This window comes from Populus trichocarpa, chromosome 11 (assembly GCF_000002775.5).
Source record: "Populus trichocarpa isolate Nisqually-1 chromosome 11, P.trichocarpa_v4.1, whole genome shotgun sequence".
Lineage (NCBI taxonomy): Eukaryota > Viridiplantae > Streptophyta > Magnoliopsida > Malpighiales > Salicaceae > Populus > Populus trichocarpa.
In genome coordinates this window covers 9,031,357-9,054,470 of record NC_037295.2, presented here as the reverse complement: position 1 = coordinate 9,054,470, position 23,114 = coordinate 9,031,357, and the positions used below count along the sequence as shown (strand labels likewise).

Below are 23,114 nucleotides of genomic sequence, written 5' to 3'. Positions count from 1 at the left end.
AAAAAGATGAAAAAAGATGGGTCTTTGGCTAGGGGAAAAAACATATTTGAAAAAAAAAAGTCTCTACCGGGTTCTGCTGGGTCACCCGAGTCACGGGTTGACCCGTCATGCAGGGCCAGGTCTGATAATTATGATTAAACATTAAAAAGTGAGCATGAGAGCGTTAATTATAACTTATTTCATTCTTCTCTAGTTCCATAAAACCAGTTAATTGATCCTTAAAATTTCAAAATATAGATTTATGTTTGTTTTTACACTGTTATTTTTTAATTTTATTTTTGAGCCAAACGTCTAGGCCCGACAACTATGTCAGATCCATGCGCTTTTTTATGAATGTCAGACCCAAACATGGTTGTCAGATCCAAGTAGTGTGGGCTTGACATGGTTGCTAAACTCAGGGCGTTTTTGGTGGCATGGTTGTCAGACTCAAGGCGCTTTGGCCTGGCATGGTTTCCAAACTCATGTACATTGGGTCTGACATTGTTGTCACATGCATCCCTAAAATTCAGTCAATTGTTTTTTTATTAATCTCTAATTTTAGTGAAGAAATCATCTACAAACTTGCACAAATTACGAAGTCAAAAGGACAATAAATCTTTTACATATACAATATTTTCTTTTCCTACAACATAATGTATCAATTCAAAAGTTCAAAAATTTCCATATATACTAATAGTTATAATGTAGAATAAACTCTCCTCGTAACAAACTTTGACAATTAGATTATGCAACAACATCTCAAATTTAAAAAAGCTTGAACCCTTTAAAAAACTGCTCAACATTTGGATGGAAACATAAAATTAATACTTTCATCCACACTGCATACAAAAAAAAAAGTTTATTTTTGAAGACTTGAAATAAATCACTTAGAATTCAATATTTTTTTCCATTCTTTCCTCTTAGAATATAAATGAAAAATCCTGCTTGAATAAGGTAGTGTTTGTTCTTGCAGTCCAATCATGCTTTTGAAAAAAATTTAAAAAAAATTAGTGTGACACTTGGTCTGGTATGGTTGGCAGACCCAGGCGCGCGGATCTAACATGATTGCCAGGCCCAGGTGCTTGGGTCAGACAAACAATGTGAGACCCAATGTGCATGGGTCTAACAACTATTATTTGTCTACACACGTCACAACATGTGGAAGAGGGCATGATTGTGCATCTAGTGAAATGAGGGATGACCGATTTGGCCATTGGGAAACGTCACAACGCCTCCTTAATGGCGCGAGCACAACCCTTTCGATGGGGAAGAAAAAGAAAGCCAAGGATTTCACAAAAACATTATAAATTGAAAGTGAAACTACTATTACAATTCACAGTAAAAAGTCTCTTGATCTATAGTGATTTCCTCATACCATTTAGCTTTTGTTCATCATTATGAATATAAAGTTCCATATTATGAAATCCCAAAAAGAGGCTTTCCCAATACGATATCATCTTTATCATCTAGCATTCATGCCAATATAATATCCTCATTTGTTATGGAATGTAATCTCTAATAAAAAAAATATAACTCCACAAGCAAAAGCTTCTATAATATTGAATCCTTATATATTACAGTGATGAGTATATATTGCAGCTTGAGTAGTAAAGTCTTATACAATGAATGCATAATGAGGTAACGAATTCATGTGTTGAGCTACTAAAGAAGTAATAATCCCTAAAGAAGTTAGAGCAAGGCCTAATTGAAAATGAAGTAAATTTAGAATAATAAGTTCTAAGAAATTATAAGTTTCATTTTTAAATAAATTTTAAATGAAAATAAATTTGAATTCTATTCAAATAAAAATGGAATAAAAACTTAAATATATAAATATATTATATAAATTAAATGTATTCTAAAAATATAAATTTATTAAATGTAATATTTTAATTAAATATAATAGGAATAAATTAAATAGATAATAGGAATATATATCCTTATATATTAATTCATATTGCCTATAAATCTCAATAATCAAGAGTTGAAAACTGACATGGTAAGAAACTAAAAAATAGAATACTACAAAAAAAAATTGTTTTTTTAAATTGTTCATTCAATTAATTTCCAACTAGATCCAATCTCCTAGTCCTTTTAGAAATGAAAAATAATTTCTTCTTCTTTTAAAAAAAAAAGGGTTAGGAAAATCCTATTGATTGTAGCTTTCTCTAGACATCCAGGAAAAGCATGAAAAAAGGCTTAAATAGTACAATCTCTCCATCACCCTAGAATGAAAAGGGCGATCTTTTAGTTCTTGGTTTTTAAAGTTACGTAGTTAGGTGTTCTGTTTCATTTTCTCATTGAGATTGAACCTAAACATGTGCTCGAGAGATAGTTATCTATACATTGATAAGGGATGTATGGATTCTCGAGAAGAGAGGAGCCATGGTGCCCCTCCTGGCTGTCTGAATCTCATGAGTGAATAAAGCATTGAATATTCATTGGATCTCACCTGAATCTCCTCATCTATTATCCCGAGGAGAAGTTTGTAGAAGTAAAATCTTGATAGAATTCAAAAAAGCAAGCAGCAAGCACAAGACAATAAAAAATATGTAATTTTTAGAAGATTAGATTAAACAAAAGAAGATTAGTTTGTAGGAGTAAAATCTTGATAGAATTCAAAAAAGCAAGCAGCAAGCACAAGACTAAAAAATATGTAATTTTTAGAAGATTAGATTAAACAAAAGAATTTGCAAATAAAAGTGTTAATACTACAACCTGCGTATAAATTGTTAAAGTTTCCATATCTGATGCGATCCAACCATCAAAGGATCCATTGGAGGTTCCAGTTGGTCTAGTTGGTCCAGTTACTAGGCTTAGGGCTAAGAAGTTCAAAGAAGCTTTCAATTGACTTCTTTAAGATACATGGGCTAAGGTGGACTTGATTAATCTGATTCATGTTCAAGAGGGGCTTGTTGGTGGAACCAAGACCATTACACAAGGATTGGGAGAAGAAGACTAGATTCGGACAGTTTGACCTTTTGTTACTCTTTTAGTCATAACTAGAGTTATAGATCTAATTTTGATGTGATTCTAGCTGGGATGGAAACTAGACTTCCATACCTTTCCAACGGTATATTGCACGCCTTCTAATTCATTAAGACGAGAGAGAACCATCCGTTTTAAGTTGGGCCTTGCTGCTGCCAGACAGAATGCGGAAACAACGAACTTGTCTTATTTAATTAGTTCGGCTATCAAAATTTAATTATTTTGAGATGAGACAATTTGTTTGGGTTTTAGACTTGTTTATTTTGTTTATTTTAATTAGTTTGGGCTAGTTTTAGCTTGGGTTGATTATTATTTAAATTGGGTTTATGTGAGACCCATTAGGGAAACTAGGGTTTTGGCTTGGAATATAAATACTCTTTAGAAATAATTTTAGGGCAGACTTTTGATAATATTTTCAGCATTGTAGCCGAATTTTGGTTGCTCAATCTTGGTTCTTGATTGAACTTTCAACTCTTCAAAGAATTGACTATTCCTTGTTGTGAATTTATACTTTTTTTGCTCGTCTCCAGGTGTAGGCGTTATGATCGAGTTGGTTTATAGTCTTGTTGCCTTGGAGCAAGTCTTCCATTGTGATAAGCTCATTAAAATCTCAACAAACTTGGGTTAGATTGATCTTGGGGTCGCGAATACCATTAAATTCCACTAGGGTTTGCATCAGTTGGTATCAGAGCTGATCTAATCACAGGTTATATCCTTCAATTTGAGTCTTTATTGTTTCTTGTTTGATTCTTGATAGATTTGGCCACCTATATATAAAAAAAAATAAAAAAATAGGGATCTTACTTTTTATTGCTTTGTTGAACACTTAATCATAAGTTAGTGTTCTTTTTTTTTATGCTTCCTTAATCAAAATCGGCATACACACCTAAGTTCTTGATTTTGTTTTGTTCTTGCCAATATATATATATATATATATATAAAAGGAGGCTTGATCTTGAAATCTTGATTGTTGCCGCACAAAAAAAAATCACTTTTTTTGTTTTCGCCGAATCTTTTAGTAGTCTTGTTTGTGTTTCTTGAAACTTTGGGTAGTTTAGTTGATTTTCTTGAGTTTCTGGAATTTTTTTGAATTAAATCCTTAGTTCTTGATAATTCGTAATTGTTTAGCTCTTTTCTGATTTTTTTTTTTCGTGTCTTAAAATTGTCATATTATTCATAAAAATTTGCATTGCTATTCGTGAATTTGTCATCGAGTTTCGTTTTGTTAGTTTCGTAATTTCTTGCTTCTAGAGTCTATATCAAATTTATAAATTCACTACATAGTTGGTTTTTTTTTTCTGAATTGTTGCTAAGTGATTTCAAGAACTAAAGAAAGGCAATTTGAGTGGAAAAGGGCATAGGGAGCATATTCGAGTGAAAAACCTATAAATTTGTGTGAAACACGAGTGTGTGAGGTGTTATTTTTATTGCTAACGATTTTCGTGCAGGTTTAAAAAAAATAATGTCTTCTAATAGTGTGCTACAGAAGAACGGTGAAATCCGAGAAGATGGACTTTCGAGAATACAACAACAGATGGAATTTATGTTTGTTGAGCTGATGACTAGGATTGAAAAATTAGAGACTAGGTCTGATGGAGAGCGTAGTAAAAGGGGTAGAGAAGCTAGGAAGGAGGAGAGTGTTGTTGGAAACTCTGCAAATGAAGTCGAGGATGATCTTAATCGTGGTGGTGGGTTCCGTACACATAGGGGAGAGAGGTATGAGAATCGGTCAAGGAGGGGACATATTCGACCACATAGGGATTTTGAGCATATAGGGGATTTTGATGATTTAAGAGATATAGACCGAAATTTGGGTAGTATTAAGTTAAAAATCCCAGCCTTTAAGGGAAAAACTGATCCGGAAGCTTATTTAGATTGGGAAAAAAAGGTGGAGGTGATTTTTGACATCCATAGGTACTCTGAAGAAAAGAAAGTTAAGTTAGATGTAGTGGAGTTTACTGACTATGCCATGGTTTAGTGGGAGAGATTGGTGGTAGAAAGAAGAAGGAATAGAGAAACACCAGTTAGCACATGGGAGGACTTGAAGACAATAATGAAGAAGAGGTATGTTCCTAAACATTATTATCGGGAGTTGTTTAATCGTTTACAAATGATTACACAGGGTAATAAGAGTGTGGAAAAGTATCAGAAAGAATTAAAGGTGGCTATGATTAGAGCTAATGTTAATGAAGATGAGGAAGTTACGATGTCTAGGTTTTTGAATGGCTTGAATAGAGACATAGCTAATGTTGTGGAGTTGCAATCATATGTTGATTTGGAGGAGTTAGTACACTTAGCCATTAAGGTTGAAGGACAGTTAAAAAGGAAGGGTAATACACGATCTGGAGCTTATACGGGGTCTTCTTCGGGTTGGAAGATGAATTATAGGAGAGCGGGTAGTGCGTCATCGAAGCCTTTGGTGACTTCTAAAGTTGCCGAACCTAACTCCATGAAGAAGCAGGTTTCGACTAATGATCAAAAACTTAAGGGAGAAGTTCAACCGAAGCGTAATCGTGATATAAAGTGTTTCAAGTGTCAAGGATGGGGACACTATGCATCAGAATGTGCAAATCGTCGAGTTATGATTCTAAAGGATGATGGAGAGATTGTGTCCACTAGTGAGGAGTCTGATGGTGATGACATGCCCCCACATGAGGATGCTAGTGATTTAGAGTTTGCTTTTGGTGATAAAGTTTGGGTGATTAGAAGGTCACTTAGTGTTTAGACTAAGAAGGATGATGTGGATCAACAAAGGGAGAACATCTTCCATACTAGATGCCTAATCAACGATAAGGTATGTAGTATGATCATTGATAGTGGTAGTTGTACTAATGTTGCTAGTGTTACTTTGGTTAGAATGTTGGGATTGAATACCATAAAGCATGAGAGGCCTTATCAACTTCAATGGTTGAATGAATGCAGTGTTGTTAGGGTGAATAGACAGGTGATGATTTCTTTTTCAGTAGGCAAATATAAGGATAAAGTGTTATGTGATGTTGTGCCTATGCATGCTACTCATCTGTTGTAAATCCCGAGAAAAACCAAGGCTGGATTAAATTAAATAAACTAAACTAAACTAAAAAGAAGTGGGGGTAAAAACCAATACACTTAAAGAAAATGGGGGCTAAATGCAAATAAGAATAATTATAGAGCATAAATACTCCTATTCTCACCAAAAATAGATCTGCAACTACGTAAAGAAAGAAAAGAGGGAGTTTTTATATCTATTTTTAGAAATTAAGAGAGAAACACCAAAATTTCAAGAACCCATCCAAGATTGAGGGTTATAGGTAAAATAAACCCTGGTGGGAAAGGGATTAACAAGAAAAAATTGAATAAGAAGAGAAGAGGGGAGGGCCGGCTGTCATTAGAAAGAAAAGAAGGGTTCGAAGCCTTGATTCACATCAGGTAAGATATTCTAAACCTGGTCTTATGAGTCATTTCAAGTCGATTATGAATTGATACTTGGATGTTAATTTATATATAGAGTTCTTAGACTTGAATTGAGGAAAAAGTAAGAGTTGTTAAAGTAAAGAACTTCATGTGTTGTGTGTAAATGGAAAGGTTGATGAATCTGGACAGTTTCATCTCTTGACCTTCAAAGAGATTTTGGGTAGGAGAATGAAGGAATTAGGATCAAGTTTCTTCATAGAAATTGTAGTTTTGGATGTTTATTAATGAGTGATTTTGACTACCTTAGAGGAAGAACTGGGTTCTTCCCAAAACATAGAACTTGTAGCCTCATGTCTTACCTTTCCAACGCCATAAATTTCGCTTGAATCGGAGTTCTATAACTCCAGATATAGTTAAAAATATGAGGAGAGGTCAGACAGTAACAGTTCAAAAATGGACAGTAACAGTTGGACAGTAACAGTCCAAGTGTTTGTTAATGAGCAATTTTGACTACCTTAGAGGCAGAACTAGGTTCTTCCCGAAACATAGAACTTGTAGCCTCATGTCTTACCTTTCCAACGCCATAAATTTCGCTTGAATCGGAGTTCTATAACTCCAGATATAGTTAAAAATATGAGGAGCGGTCAGACAGTAACAGTTCAAAAATGGACAGTAACAGTTGGACAGTAACAGTCCAAGTGTTTGTTAATGAGCAATTTTGACTACCTTAGAGGCAGAACTAGGTTCTTCCCAAAACATAGAACTTGTAGCCTCATGTCTTACCTTTCCAACGCCATAAATTTTGCTTAAATCGGAGTTCTATAACTCGAGATATAGTTAAAACTCTGAGGAGAGGTCAGACAGTAACAGTTCAAAAATGGACAGTAACAGTTGGACAGTAACAGTCCAAGCGTTTGTTGATAAGCGATTTTGACTACCTTAGAGGCCGAACTGGGTTCTTCCCAAAACATAGAACTTGTAGCCTCATGTCTTACCTTTCCAACACCATAAATTTCGCTTGAATCGGAGTTCTATAACTCCAGATATAGTTAAAAATCTGAGGAGAGGTCAGACAGTAACAGTTCGAAAATGGACAGTAACAGTTGGACAGCACAGTCCAAGCGTTTGTTAATGAGCGATTTTGACTACCTTAGAGGCAGAACTGGGTTCTTCCCAAAACATAGAACTTGTAGCCTCATGTCTTACCTTTCCAACGCCACAAATTTCACTTGAATCGGAGTTCTATAACTCCAGATATAGTTAAAAATATGAGGAGAGGTCAGACAGTAACAGTTCAAAAACGAGGCAGTAACAGTTGGACAGTGAAAGTCCAAATATAAAGAAAGGAATGATAACTAGGATTGGACAAAGAACGACAGTAATCATGAGTGAGATGAGAAAAACATAAAGTACTAAGAAATGACTGAAAGAAAGACTTATTGGTTGTTGATATGGTTATTATAAAACATATCCTTGAGTAAGAAAATTTATGAGATAAACCTGTGATTTGCAGGAGGGACCACAGACGTGGTGCAACAGCAGCAGCAGGGGAGCACGAGTAGAGCTTCTATTGCAGGTAGGTGTTTCACACCTATGCTTCCTAGTTAAATTCCATGATTTAATATATTTTGATGTGAAATGTGAAATTACTGAATGTATGTGTATTCAAGGTGAAAAGTTGTTATGTGAATTGCCAAGTGATGAAATTATCACTGAAAAAGGAAAATATTAGAAGTGTGATTTGAGACATAAACTAGCATACATTGAGTGTATGTTAGGATCCCGGGTAAGGGGATCACCATGTATTGTCTAGCATACATTTAGTGTATGTTAGGATCCCGGGTAATGGGATCGTCACGAATGGACTAACATACATTTAGTGTATGTTAGGATCCCGGGTAAGGGGATCTCCACGTATTGGCTAACATACATTCAGTGTATGTTAGGATCCTGGGTAAGGGGATCACCATGGAATGGCCAGCATACATTTAGTGTATGTTAGGATTCCAGGTAAAGGGATCGCCTTATATCGACTCCTATGGGGTGGTGATGACAATACCAGTGAAATTGGTATCGGTAATGTGATAAGCAAAAGTAATCACGTTGATCTTATAAAGTCTGGAATAAAGGTTGATAGTGGCAGAGGGAACGGTTATTAATAGTTTGAATAAGGAAGAGATTTTTAAATAAAAAAAAACTAGAAGGGAGAAGCAAATGAAATATGAATGCATGTTACCCTGTTGAAATTATTAGATATTCATATTGTTATATTTATGGAAATATTTCACCTTGCAATAATATGTGTTTTGTTTCAGGATCATCGCGTGCACGATAGGAGTAGAATCCTAGCTTATATTTCTTTTTTGAAGTCTAGGTCCTAGGGAGTATACCCTTGTATTTTGTAAACATGAAAATGGTTGTATAACTTAATTTGTATAATAAATGTTTAAACTTGATTGGATGAATTTAACGTTGTAGTTTATATAACCATATTTCATGTCTATGTATTTATATTTATTTAAATTATCCATCCATAATGATATTTTTGTTATATAATGCATATCATAAATATTATGGTTGATAGGTGTGAGTATAATTGTGGAATTGAAACCCATGATGATTGGGTCGGGAATTAAGTTATGAGATGAGAACTGTTAGAAGTGTAAACAGGTTACATGTCGGTAACTTGGGACCTTCCGGTATAGGGGAGACTCTGTCGAAATTCTGGTAGATGTTAATACGAAGACCATGAATATGTATATATAAAAAAAAAATTAACTACTCTGTTTTTCTATTGACATGAGATTGTGGTTTTATCCCAGAAATGGGGGATGTTACATCTGTTACTAGGGAGGCCTTGGCAATTTGATAGAAAAGCCAAGCATGTTGGGTTTAAGAACAGGTATTCATTAGAAAAGGATGGAAGGATTTATACACTTGCCCCACTCTCACCAAAGCAAGTGTATGAAGATCAAATTCAATTGAAGAAGGGTTATGAGGAAGAGCAACATGTTTCGGCCAAAGTGGAGGAACAAAAAGATTTGGCTAAAATGGAAAAACAAGCTGAACAACATAGTGAGGATATGAGGAAGAGAGAAAAGAAAGTGAGCCATGAGTTAAAAACAAAAGGGAACAAAGTTTCGACCCTTAGGACATTAGGGGAGGGTCGTGGCCAAAAATAAAAAGATGAAAAGAAGGCCGAGAGTGAAGAGAAAATGAGTGGAGAGAAGAAAGAAAGGGTGAGAAAAGAAAAGTGTGTAGAAAAGGTGGGGAAACACCTTAATTTGTTTGCAAAATCTAATGATCTTAAACATGCCTATCTTTCTGACTTGCCTATGATTTTACTTGTGTATAAGGAGGCATTCTTTAACTCAGATGATTTAGATTCTTGTGTTCCTAGTGTTGTTAAAGTTCTTTTGCAGGAATTTGAGGATGTCTTTCTGGATGACATTCCTAGTGGTTTGTCGCCAATTAGAGGTATTGAGCATCAAATTGACTTTGTTCTAGGAGCATCTATACCAAATAGGTCGGCTTATAGGAGCAATCCTGAAGAGACTAAGGAGCTTCAAAGGCAAGTGGGGGAGTTGATGTCGAAAGGATACATTCAAGAGAGCATGAGTCCTTGTGTAGTTCTCGTGCTTCTTATTCCAAAAAAGGACAAAACTTAGCGAATGTATGTGGATTGTCGAGCTATCAATAACATCACTATAAAGTATCGACATCCCATTCCTAGATTAGATGATATGTTGGATGAATTACATGGTTCTAAATTGTTTTCAAAAATTGATTTGAAAAGTGGTTATCATCAAATTAGGATGAAAGAAGGGGATGAATGGAAAACTGCTTTTAAAACTAAATATGGTTTGTATGAGTGGATGGTTATGTCTTTTGGACTTACTAATGCACCTAGTACTTTTATGAGATTGATGAATCATGTGTTACGTGCTTTTATTGGTAAGTTTGTAGTCGTTTACTTTGATGATATCTTGATTTATAGTAAGGAGATTGATGAGCATATAAGTCATTTGAGACAAGTTCTTGATGTGCTTAGAAAAGAGTCCTTATATGCTAATTTGAAAAAGTGTGACTTTTACATGGATAGGATTGTTTTTCTTGGATATGTGGTTAGTGCAAAAGGTATAGAAATGGATGAGGCTAAGGTTAAGGCTATTCAAGAATGGCCTACACCAAAATCCATAACAGACGTTAGGAGTTTTCATGGTTTGGCTAGTTTTTATAGGAGATTTGTTAAAGACTTCAATACGATAGCCTCTCCATTGACTGAAATTGCTAAGAAAGCCGTGGGTTTCAAGTGGGGAGAAGAACAAGAAAATGCTTTTAGCTTGTTAAAATCAAAGTTCATTTCGGCACCTTTACTATCTTTACCTGATTTTAATAAAGCTTTTGAGATTGAATGTGATGTTTCAGGAATAGGTATTGGAGCCGTTTTAATGCAAGAAAAACGGCCCATCGCTTATTTTAGTGAGAAACTCAATGGTGCAACTCTTAACTATCCCACTTATGATAAAGAGTTGTATGCAGTCGTGCGGGCTTTGGAGACTTGGCAACATTATCTGTGGCCCCGAGAGTTTGTCATACATACTGATCACCAATCGTTGAAACATTTGAAGGGTCAAGGTAAGTTAAGTATAAGACATGCTAAGTGGGTTGAATTTATTGAAACTTTTCCATATGTGATTAAATACAAGCAAGGTCAGGAAAATGTGGTCGCCGATGCCTTCTCGCAAAGGTATGTTCTTCTTAATACTCTTAATACTAAATTGCTAGGATTTGAGTATATTAAGGAATTGTATCTTGATGATCATGATTTCGGTGTTATATATGACACATGCAAGGATTTGGCCATGGATAAATATTTTAGACATGATGGATTTTTGTTTAAGGAAAATAAGTTATGTGTGCCTAATTGTTCTTTACGTGAATTACTTGTGATGGAAGCACATGGGAGAGGTTTAATGGGGCATTTTGGAATTACTAAAACTTTAGAGGTTCTGCATGAGCACTTTTATTGGCCTAATATGAAAAGAGATATGTAAAGAATGTGTGATAGGTGCATAACATGTAGACAAGCTAAGTCTAGGGTAATGCCTCATGGACTATACACAGCTTTGCCTGTTCCTAAGAAACCTTGGGTTGATATTTCTATGGATTTTATTTTGGGTCTACCTAGGTCTAGGAAAGGGAGAGATTCTATATTTGTTGTTGTGGATAGATTTTCTAAGATGGCACATTTCATTGCTTGCCATAAAACTGATGATGCAATAAATATAGCTGACCTATTCTTTAGAGAGGTCATTCGGCTACATGGTCTTCCTAGGAGCATTGTATCCGATCGAGACGTTAAGTTTTTTAGTTACTTTTGGAAGGTTTTATGGGGTAAGTTAGGAACTAAACTTTTATATTCTATTACTTGTCATCCACAAACAGATGGCCAAACTGAAGTTTTTAACCGAACTTTGATTCAATTGTTAAGGGCTATCATTCAAAAGAATCTTAAAAATTAGGAAGATTGTTTGCCATTCATTGAATTTGCATATAATCGTAGTGTGCATTCTACTACTGATTATTCCCCATTTAAGATTGTTTATGGTTTTAACCCTTTGACACCATTAGATTTGATTCCTTTGCCTGTTGATGAAAGGGTTAGTCTTGATGGTAATCAAAAAACACAGGTGGTGAAAGATCTACATGCAAAAATTCAGCAACAAATAGAAAAGAAGAATGAACAATATGCAAACAAAGCCAATAGAGGACAAAAATTAGTGAGATTTGAACCAGGTGATTGGGTTTGGGTGCATATGAGGAAGGAAAGGTTTCCTGAACAAAAAAGATCAAAGTTGATGCCTCGAGGAGATGGTCCTTATCAGATCATAGAAAGGATTAATGATAATGCCTACAAAGTGGATCTACCAGGTGAGTATGGTGTAAATGCTACATTCAATGTTTCTGATCTTTCTTCGTTTGATATAGGTGATGATTCGAGTTCGAATCCTTTTGAGGAGCGAGGGGATGATGCGATCCAACCATCAAAGGATCTATTGGAGGTTCCAGTTGGTCCAGTTACTAGGCTTAGGGCTAAGAAGTTCAAAGAAGCTTTCAATGGACTTCTTCAAGATACATAGGCTAAGGTGGACTTCAAGAGGATTTGTAATAATAAAGAGCAAGCCTTGATTAATCTGATTCATGTTCAAGAGGGGCTTGTTGGTGGAACCAAGACCATTACACAAGGATTGGGAGAAGAAGACTAAATTCGAACAGTTTGACTTTTTGTTACTCTTTTAGTCATAACTGAAGTTACAGATTCAATTTTGATGTGATTCTTGCTGGGCTGGAAACTAGACTTCCATACCTTTCCAACGGTATATGGCACGCCTTCTAATTCATTAAGACGAGAGAGAACCATCTGTTTTAAGTTGGGCCTTGCTACTGCCAGACAGAATGCGGAAACAACGAACTTGTCTTATTTAATTAGTTCGGCTATCAAACTTTAATTATTTTGAGAGGAGACAATTTGTTTGGGTTTTAGACTTGTTTATTTTGTTTATTTTTAATTAGTTTGGGCTAGTTTTAGCTTGGGTTGATTATTATTTAAATTGGGTTTATGTGAGATCCATTAGGGAAAGTAGGGTTTTGGCTTGGAGTATAAATACTCTTTAGAAATAATTTTAGGGCAGACTTTTGATAATATTTTCAGCATTGTAGCCGACTTTTGGTTGCTCAATCTTGGTTCTTGATTGAACTTTCAACTCTTCAAAGAATTGACCATTCCTTGTTGTGAATTTATACTTCTTTTACTCGTCTCCAGGTGTAGGCGTTGTGATCGAGTTGGTTTATAGTCTTGTTGCCTTGGAGCAAGTTTTCCATTGTGATAAGCTCATTCAAATCTCAACAAACTTGGGTTAGATTGATCTTGGGGTCGTGAATACCATTAAATTCCACTAGGGTTCGCATCAATATGTGTATACACTTAGGCCACTGTTATTATAGAAATAGTTTTAAAAAAACACATGGGCCACCGTTCTTACATAAACTGATAAAAAAAATACAAGCACCTCTTTTGAAGACTTTTCTTTCAAAATAACTCTTTCTAAAGAAAAAGGTTTTGAAAAAGTAACACATGCTGTAATGTTTTTTTTTTTTTTTGAAAAATAAACACTTAATGTGTTGCATTGTTCCTAATAAAACAATCAAATTGGGTTGTGCTATTCAGAATTGTGCAACCCAAAACAATAAAAACCATGTATATTTTTTTACATTTTTTCTCTTTCGTCTCTTCTACAAAATACTCTCACTTTCTCTGAGCCACCAACGATTTCCCCTCCCCTTTGTAGCCAATAACAACCATTTCTCATTGTTTCTCTTTTATGCCTCTCATCATCTCTTCATCTTCTTGTCTTCTGTGTTTTTTTTCACCAAAATCATCATCCCTCCCTTTCCTTCACCATCACTGCCACAAGTTCACCACCACTACCACCATTTCTCCTTCAACAAATCAAGGTAAACATTATTGTACTCTTAATTTTATGTGTTTAGTTGTTATTTTGTAATTATGCTAGGATTTAATTGATTATTTTTTGGGTTGATTTTGTTATATAAGGATTTAGTTTAATTGAGATCAATTTGGTATGAATTGATGCAATTGATGTTATGAATCACTTGAATTAGGTATAAATTATATCAATTAGAGCTTTAGTTTGAATTTTACGACTAATTGTTATAATTGAGGATTTTATCAATTGAAACAATATTAGGTATGAATCAATGCAATAGGATCAATTGAAGTAATTGATGATATAAATAACATCAATTAGGTATAAATTAGACAATTAGGATTTTACATTGAATTTTAGAAGTAATTGAAATGATTGAGAATTTTGTCCAATTAAAGCAATTAGATATAAAAGGTTGGAGTTAAGTATCAATTAAAGTAATTAATTCTATAAATAACTTCAATTTGGTTTAATAAGATCAATTAGGGTCTTACATTGAAGTTTTGGGTTAATTAAGATAATTGAGAATTTTGTTCAATTGAAGCAATTAGATATGAATCGATGGAAAAGATGCTATTAATTTTGATTGAACTAATGAGAATTTAATTAGGATTTTACATTGAATTTTAGAAGTAATTGCTATGATTGAGAATTTTGTCCAATTGAAGCAATTAGACATTAAAGGATGCAATTAGGTATCAATTAAAGAAATTAATGCTATAAATAACTTTAATTTGGTTTAATAAGATTAATTGGAGTTTTACATTGAAGTTTTGGGTTAATTGAGATAATTGAGAATTTTGTCCAATTGAAAAGATAGTACTTAGTTATGAATAGATGGAAAAGATGCTATTAATTTTGATTGAACTAATGAGGATTTATGATAATTAATTGAAATGGGTTTTGTTGTTTTACAAAACATGTCTTCTAAAATATGTTATTGCTATGTAATTATGGCAATATTATTGTTACATATATGATCGTTTAAAATGGAGAAAGCAATCTGATTTTGAGTGCTAGTATAAATATATCACTATCCAAAATTAAATGAGTGATATATGGAGAAATTGGGTGGAATTATAATGATTTTAAAGTTGATATTACTTGAAGGATGCTTGATGAGGACCGTTTTATTCAGTATGTTGCCATGCTAATTTCTTGTTATGTTAGTTTGAAGACTATAATCAGCTCTCCATCCAAAATAGATTGAGATACATTGAATTGTACTTGAATAGTTGACCTAAACAAGTAAAATCCTTATGTACTATGGAGTAGGAGTAAATTTGGGTTCTAGTGCCCATGTATATTAAAATGGGTACACAAGCCTTATAGTTTGTTGGTCCATCTAGGATAGCTGAGAGTGCAATTAACTGGACATTGATACCTAAAATTATAGGAAGAGATGATCCAAGTATGTATAATCATGCATACATCATCAATAATGACTCCGAACCTAATGATGATGAAGATGAGGGTATTTTGATTATAGTAGAAAGGAAGAATTGGAAAAATTAAAAGAGAGAGGACCACAATGTAGAAGATGGAGAAAATACATGGTCAATCTTAAAGTTTTTACAATTTTTATTTTGATCTAAAAGCTCATTTTGTTTATTTTTTAGTCCTTGAGTTTGGGGGTTGAGAGAGAAAATCATTGAAAAATTATAAAAGAGAAAGGAAGTCGTTAGTTGCCGACATTTTGGCCATGAAAAAATTTGTTCTCGATGTCGATTGTTCTATTAAATGAAAGGAGTTCCATTGAGGTTCTTTTCTCTTTCATCTTGCCTAAAAAGTAGATCGAGGTCAAGATGATTTTCCATCGATTTGGTTTTGTGTTTATTAATTGGTTTAGTGATGTTTTGGGTTAAGAGATTGATTTATTGACATCATAAGAATGCTTATTAGGTGAAAATAGATCAAACATTTTGAGAGAAAAAAACACTCATCTCAATTTTTCTATCACCTCTCTAGCGGTCAAAAACTAAACAAACAAACGATGCGTCCTCTACAGTAGTAGATGACGCACCGTCTGCTTTATTTTTTTTACAAAGAGGTGGGGTGAAGAAATTAAAAGGACTAGGCGCTAGGTTACTTAGGCCTAGTTGTCTAGCCTTTTTTTTTTAATTAAACTTCATTCAAATAAATAACATAAAAATATTATTTTATTAAATGTTGTTCAGTTTATATTTAGTTTTTTGTGACATCAGTGTTTTTTATAAAATTATCAAATGCACAATATAGAAATATCATGGAAATAAATAACTTAAATATATCTTAAAAATATTATTTTTAAGAATAAGATTATATTAAAAAAAATCATTGAGCATTTTTTTTACATCCCTTCATGATTTTTGTTTATTCTTTATTAACTTTTGATTTTCTTCTTTTCTATATAAAATTATAAAAATATTTCTAGTGTATTATTCTTATATTTTTTAATACATCCACAACGTAGTAGTAAAATCATTAAATTTTTTTATTAAATTCTACTTTTATAATTCTCATAACTTTTTGCTTCAAAAAATAAACATTCTGATAAACAAATTACCAAGGAAAGAATCACAATTATTTTACTAACGAGGTTTTAATTAAAAAGATGTCTTTCTTTCATTGATTTGGATCCTTTAGAAGAATCTATTGGATAATTATTATCACCTTTATTTTTATTAAATGAAGTACATTACTAGCCCTATATGTGCAAATCAAAATCGGGCAGATCTTTACTCGGATCGGAGTAGAGCACAAACCTAAAAGAATTAAAGAAGCCCACTCAGGAACAAGAGAATGTTATCGTGATTTGAATTGGATCCCGATGAAAGAATACATCAATGAGAAGTTAGTTTGATAAGTTTAATGATGGTAAAAAAACCATCTTTCTTGAAAAATGGAGGAAAAACCCCTTCGTTATTCGTTAAATGGGATCTACATATTGATTCTTTTTTTTTTCGTGATTTTTGATGAACCGTATGCATCAAAAGGTGCATGTACGGTTCCTAAGGGATAGAATTTGATCCTAATCAACCGACTTTATCGAGAAAGATTACTTTTTTTAGGTCAAGATATTGATAGTGAGATCTCGCTCCAAAAACAAACCCATAGTATGTCTGACTTGTTCTTAAAAAACCTTAGACAATTTCATGTGCTGCTTCTATTGCTTGTATCAGGGTGGCCATAGAACCCTAATCTTCTCCCACTGTTCTTCATCAATCACTGCCTCTTCTCTATATGAGGCCTGTAGTCACTTTTTTTGGAAAATTCAAAGTTTTGGGGACCTACGCCACTTCCAAAGGAGCATTCGTATTCGTGTTGAAGCGATTCCACTTTTTCAAGCAAAAGGCGGCCCCACGGAAGCTTCATCGATTCTTATCTTAAAGGTTCGACGTACTTAGTGTACGTCTTTTCTCCAACCCAGTTTGTTCTACCAGTTCTAAATAGACTTCTTAGTTAATCGTCCACACGGGAACGAAGAAACTATATTTCTGGGTAGAGAAAAATAGATTAATTAGAAAAGGAAGGATTATACTAGTAAATTATTTTATTTAGATAGAATCTAAATTATTTCCTTATAAAAAAAAAACCGAAAATAACTCCCTATAACATAAAATCTAATCAAGTATGTTGATCTATATTTATCTATAACTTTTCAATTTAGCCTTTTATTTGTATAAATATCTTATTCAATAAAAAAAAGAAATCAAATCAACACTCCACAATTGCAATTGTCTGTTTTGTTTGATAAACAAGCGGGGCTTGTTTTCCCATATATTGTTTTCTCATATAATCCCCCTCCGATCAAAAATGGTTCGCAAAACTTGGACATTATCATTAACAAAATTGTAGCATAGAAGTCAAAAGGGGAGCGGAATAAGTGAAGTCCAGGCTTCCTTCACGTGGATCGTCAGATATATCATGTGATAAACAGATGAAAGGCAGAGGCGGAACTCGCTAATCAATTCTTCCAAGGAAGATAAAAATAGTCTCAAAATTTTAAAAAGGTTTGTGCATGCATGAGGGCACCTGCTCTCAACGGTGGTGCCGCTGACACACACACACATGATAGCTAAGATTAGAACTAAAAAAGAGACATCATCCATCTCTCATCTCGTGTGTGTAACAAAGCGCATGGAGATTCATTTGCTAGTGTTGTCAGGGCCACGAAATTTCTAGACTTTGTTCATCATCGGTACAAGTAGCCAAATCTGGCAGCTTCCTCAACAGTAGATTTCTATGCAAGCAATTCCTTCTTCCCTCACTATTCATTTACATGCGATTACGATGATAACCACTAAAATCCAGAGAGGTTCTTATGAGTAGCAGTATGGATTTGATGCATTATTTTCATGTATTTTCAAGCAAATACTACTTTAAAAAACAACAACCACCACACCCACCCCTAATTCATAGAGACAAAAGTGGCTGGCCTTTTGTTTTATTATTATTATTATTAAAGCAACACCTATATATGTATATGCACGGGAAGAGCAGTAAATGCCTTGATTGTTTCTTTCTAATTGGCGTCCATTCTGCTGCCTGCCTGTCTAAACTATACTATGCAAGTCACTTCGCCATGTAGCATGCTAGCACACCGAATAATTTGGTAGCTTGAAAAGGAAAACTAACAAGAAAAACCTTGAACAAACTAGGTTCATATAACCTACTTGTAACATGTTTTATCTTAATCTAGTCACGATAGGGAAGTAAAGTAGTGTGCAAAATCATCCATACCGCTAAGTTCCCCTCTGGAATTTGGTCCCAACTTTTCCTGTCTGCTCACAAACAGCAACAGATTTCCATACTCACCAGGTCAATATGTTCAATACAGTGTCAACTGTCATTTCCATCTGATTCTAAGGAAAAAAGAATTTAGGCATGAATAACAGTGATGGCCAACACATTAACTAGACATGAAAAGATACAGAAAGTAGCCTAACTGAAACAGACTATGCTAATGCTTCCTCTTTTGGGCTAACAGACTGTTGGACACATCAACTAGAACCAACATTAACCTAAAAGCAACATTACCCACCAAGTTTATGATCCCACCAGCATTAGCACGTAATTTGACCCAATGGTTATTGAGAAACAAACATGTTTTCTTATAACCTAGGGGGCTGCAAACAAGAGCTTGCCAGAAACAAAATCTAAAGCAAGATAGTTGCATGTAGAAGGCCAAACCCAACAAATACAGAACATATTTCTTTTAGAAACCCAGATAACAATATAGCAAGCAGCAACAGACATCCCTAAATCCAAGGAATTTGCTTGATGAAGCTTTTCACAAGGTCAACCATCAATGAAGAACAAATCCAGAAACAAGAAACAAAGCTAATGGGAGCACTTTACACCATCATTGCCTAAACCAATGACATTATACACTAAAATCCCTACTTTACTACCCTTCTCATGCAATATCTAGATATTATCCTCATGTTCCAACCATAGCAATCATCACAAAATTGGAAAACAAGTTTGTCATAATACTCAAAGATGCAAGCAGCTAAACAGATTACTACACAGGTTCAAGAAATAAGTTCAAGTCATTTACAAGCAAAACAACTGTATATGTTTGCTAACATTTAGTCAGCTGCAAAAGAGAACATTTTAAGGTTAACCAGGAGTACATTGCTTACTGTACGACAGAAGTGTAATATAAGTGCAACATACTCATACCTACAATATTCACATACATAATTCTAAATTAAAGTAAATCGCTACAAACTCAAAGCTCTTACTGCATTCATCTAGTTGCATGTGTGCACCTTACAAGTATATGCTTGAAATTAAAACAAGCTGCTGGTGGTTGTCAGTCATGCACAAAAGGCTGAAAAGACTGCAAGGCATCATCAACTGCAGATAGGGATTCCAGTGGCAGTCCAAAGAAAGATTCAGTTTCATGAGACACTGCATCCAGTTATGCCAAAGCATAAAGAAAAATTGTTTTCTGATTCTTCACTCTGCAGAACATTCACATCCACTTTGCCTTAAACCATTGTGCTTTCCCTGAAAGCACATTACAAAATTTTTAGACCAAAAAGTAATCAAGTATTTTACTAATTTATAGAGTAAATTCTGAGTAATAAATGACACACCACAAACAAGATCAAATCATAACCAGCTGTTGAAAGCGAAATACATCTGCATTCCAATTTAAAAATAAGTATACAAAGTCATTTGAAGCAAGCACATTATGATGTGCAGGTTCGCAATTAAGACACAATGAGAATCCTAAAATGGTATGGCACCACAATAACGGTCACAGCAGTGACAACAAGATCCCAATCTTGTATTCAAGGACAAGTCTCCCCCTTACAACTATTATGTTTTTCTGTCCAATACAAGTTAAGTAAACAAGGAGCAACTGGCATGCATCACAAAGACGAGAGAAGAAGGCATTCGCATGGCTAAAAGTTATGCACGCAACAAAGACAAAATTAATCGACAACATAACAAGCAAATATTTGTAAATAAAAAATAAAAACCATCTGCATTGTGCAATTAGGCATTAAAATATTCGTGCAAAATAATACAGGAATACTACAAATGTGCAGAGATGCAAATATCCACCTCAATCCCATTACTGTAATCAGAATGAGTTCATCTCCAAGCAGTAAGTCCTCCTCTTCACCAGCATCTTAGCTGCGGTACCATAAGGCTCCTCAAATGCAGTGGACAGGCATGAGATATCAGACACATCCTTTTTAGTAGCAGCCTGGTCACTAGGCCTAATAGCAACCAAAGTAGCCCCTTTCAGCACAACCCCATCAGGCAATTCCAAGTGAGGAGCATACCAAAGCCGCATATTCAATGCAGGCACAAGAGTCCTCTTCGAAGCAGAAGAAGCCGATAATGGCTTCACCCTCAACTCCTCCAGTTGCTCCCTGTTCATACGCAAGACTCCCTGCCCGTCAGCGTCAGTCAATACCAAACTATCAAGAGTCTTATGCTCAGCAATAATTGGTTGAAGCAAATAATGCCTAGCAGATGCAGCAATTAAAGAGCTAATAGTCCACACCACTCTCAACTTCAATCCCCCATTGGTGTAAAACGACTCTGGTATGCTTCCATTATCATCAACACCATTATTATTATTAATAGCAGCAGTACTGTTGCATATAGCATCATTTTCTTGCATAACAAAAGAATTCTTATTATTGGTAAAGACAGAAGCAGCACCAAGGATAACACAATTATCAAGTGTAGATCCGAAATCAGCCCTCCATTTTAAAAGAACCCCATCATCAATCCCCAATTCCCCACTGGGTAACTCGATTCGCAGAAACCGAATCTCATTAAAATTCTTAAGAACCTGAGTTGGAGAATGATGGGTGACACCACCTTGATCCGGTTCCGTATCATCGTCGGTGCTCGTGGTGGTGCCGACAGAGAGCGAAGAATTGAGAAACCCATTTCGCGAATTAACCTTGGGCCCAAGCAGCTGACCCAGAACTTGGAAGGGTTTGACAATGCCACCGAAGACTAATCGAAAGATGGAGGAGAATCCAGAAGAAGAGGAGGGAGAGTGTGACTTTGTGGAGGAGGAGGAGGAGGAGGTGTCATCATCGGAGATGACACAGTCGACACGGACAACAACGTTGTCGACTTGAGGGACAAGAGAGTGGAAGCGGAGACAAACAACACAGCAGCGACCGAGAGCTTTGACATCGCCGATTTTGTTGAAAACGAGTAAGAGAAGAGAGTCAGGAAGGCGGTCGAAATGGTCGATTGAAGGAGAGGAAGTAGTAGTAGTTGGTTCAGGCTCAGGGTGAATTCTGGAGGTCGGATCTGGACGAAGGGAGCTCATCTTTCTCCTATCGTTCGATTTCTGAGGAAACAAAGAGAAGAGAAAATAAAAAATTAAAGCAAATTAGAAAGAGAGACAAAGGGCTGGAGCTGCTGCATGGATCTAAGTAAATGGGAGATAATAAGAAGAAAAAGAAATGGGAGATGGATTGCTAGTTATTTTCTAAGAGAGAGAGAGATGATGATAGGCACAACAATAATGGTACAGATACAGATGCAGAGTCAGTTTTTAAAATAATATTTTTATTATTATTTTAAATTTTATTTTTAATATTAACTTATCAAAATAATTAAAAACATTTTAACTTAAAATAAAATTAAAATTAAAAATTATAAAATAATTATTTAACCGCATTACCACGTATTCTGAAAAAACAATATTTAGAAGTATTTTTTAATTTATTTTTTATTTAGAAATATATTATAATAATATTTTTTATTTACTTTTAATATTAGTATAAAATAATTAAAAAATAATTAAAAATGAAAAACATTTAAAAAACATAATAAGATACAGGATTGCTTGCAATGTCAAACAAGAAATGTAGTGTGATGATGTGTGAGAATGAAGGGCGTAGATTGATCCATGGTTTTTGTCTTTACATAAAGAAAGATAGAAAGTTATTAAAGATAGAAGATGACGATGACATTTCATATAAAGCCACCTTGCGGAAAAGGAAATTCATTTTCTTTTTAAAATATTTTTAATAAAACTTACTCTTACTCTCTCTTTTTTTCTTTTTCTTTTTCTTTTTCTTTTTCTTTTTCTTTTTTCCATTATCTTTTCTCATCTTCACGTTCTTAATTCTCCATTAAAAAAAACTTTTTTTCCTAAGCCATTAAAAAAGAATTGAAAGGGCAGTTTCGTTATTCTCCTGCACATATTTTATTATGGATGAAAATAGAAAATTTACTTTCTTGCCCTTAGAAAAAAAGCTTCAGGTCAATGGTTATCTTTATAATAAGAATATTTTGACATTTTAAAGTGACCGAGGGTATGATAAATATTTATTTTTAAAATTGCATAGTAAATTATCATAAATATTCTTAAAATTAATACATTGTTTGGTGTTATTGAGGGTAAATTTATATTTTTAATTATAAAATGTACAATAAAATAACCAATTTGCCCTTATATAAAAAATACTTTGACTAGCTAAAAGGGGTGTTTTGGTCTTATAGTTTTTATTTGCATAGTCAAAACACCTTCTTGCCCTTAAGGTTTAATTTTTTATGTAATGGATCTAAGGGCATTTTTTTATTGCACTATTGGTTTTTTTTTTTTTTTTGTTATAGATAAAGTGAGGGTTAGTTTTGTCTTTTAATAAATTAAAGGAATTTTAAAAAAATCATTGATGCATGCTGGGCACGTGTCAGCCGCCTTTGAATAACACATGCGACTAATTTTGGCAACCAAAAATATCATTATGAGACGTCTTTTGATTC

General features: G+C 34.3%; 1 protein-coding gene and 1 pseudogene across 1 annotated transcript; one reads left to right on the top strand and one right to left on the bottom strand.

Annotated features, from left to right (window-relative positions):
• The first annotated feature begins 4,429 nt into the window (after nt 1–4,429).
• LOC127904013 (uncharacterized) lies at nt 4,430–12,284 on the top strand (annotated as a pseudogene).
• Nucleotides 12,285–19,386: 7,102 nt separating this feature from the next.
• LOC7495309 (F-box protein At5g46170) lies at nt 19,387–21,866 on the bottom strand. The gene is made up of 2 exons (XM_002317245.4): nt 20,433–21,866; nt 19,387–19,868 (listed from the first exon to the last, which is right to left on the bottom strand). Exon 1 carries the CDS (start codon nt 21,667–21,669, stop codon nt 20,452–20,454), a length of 1,218 nt encoding a protein of 405 aa, XP_002317281.1. The 5' UTR covers nt 21,670–21,866; the 3' UTR covers nt 19,387–19,868; nt 20,433–20,451.
• Nucleotides 21,867–23,114: the final 1,248 nt, after the last annotated feature.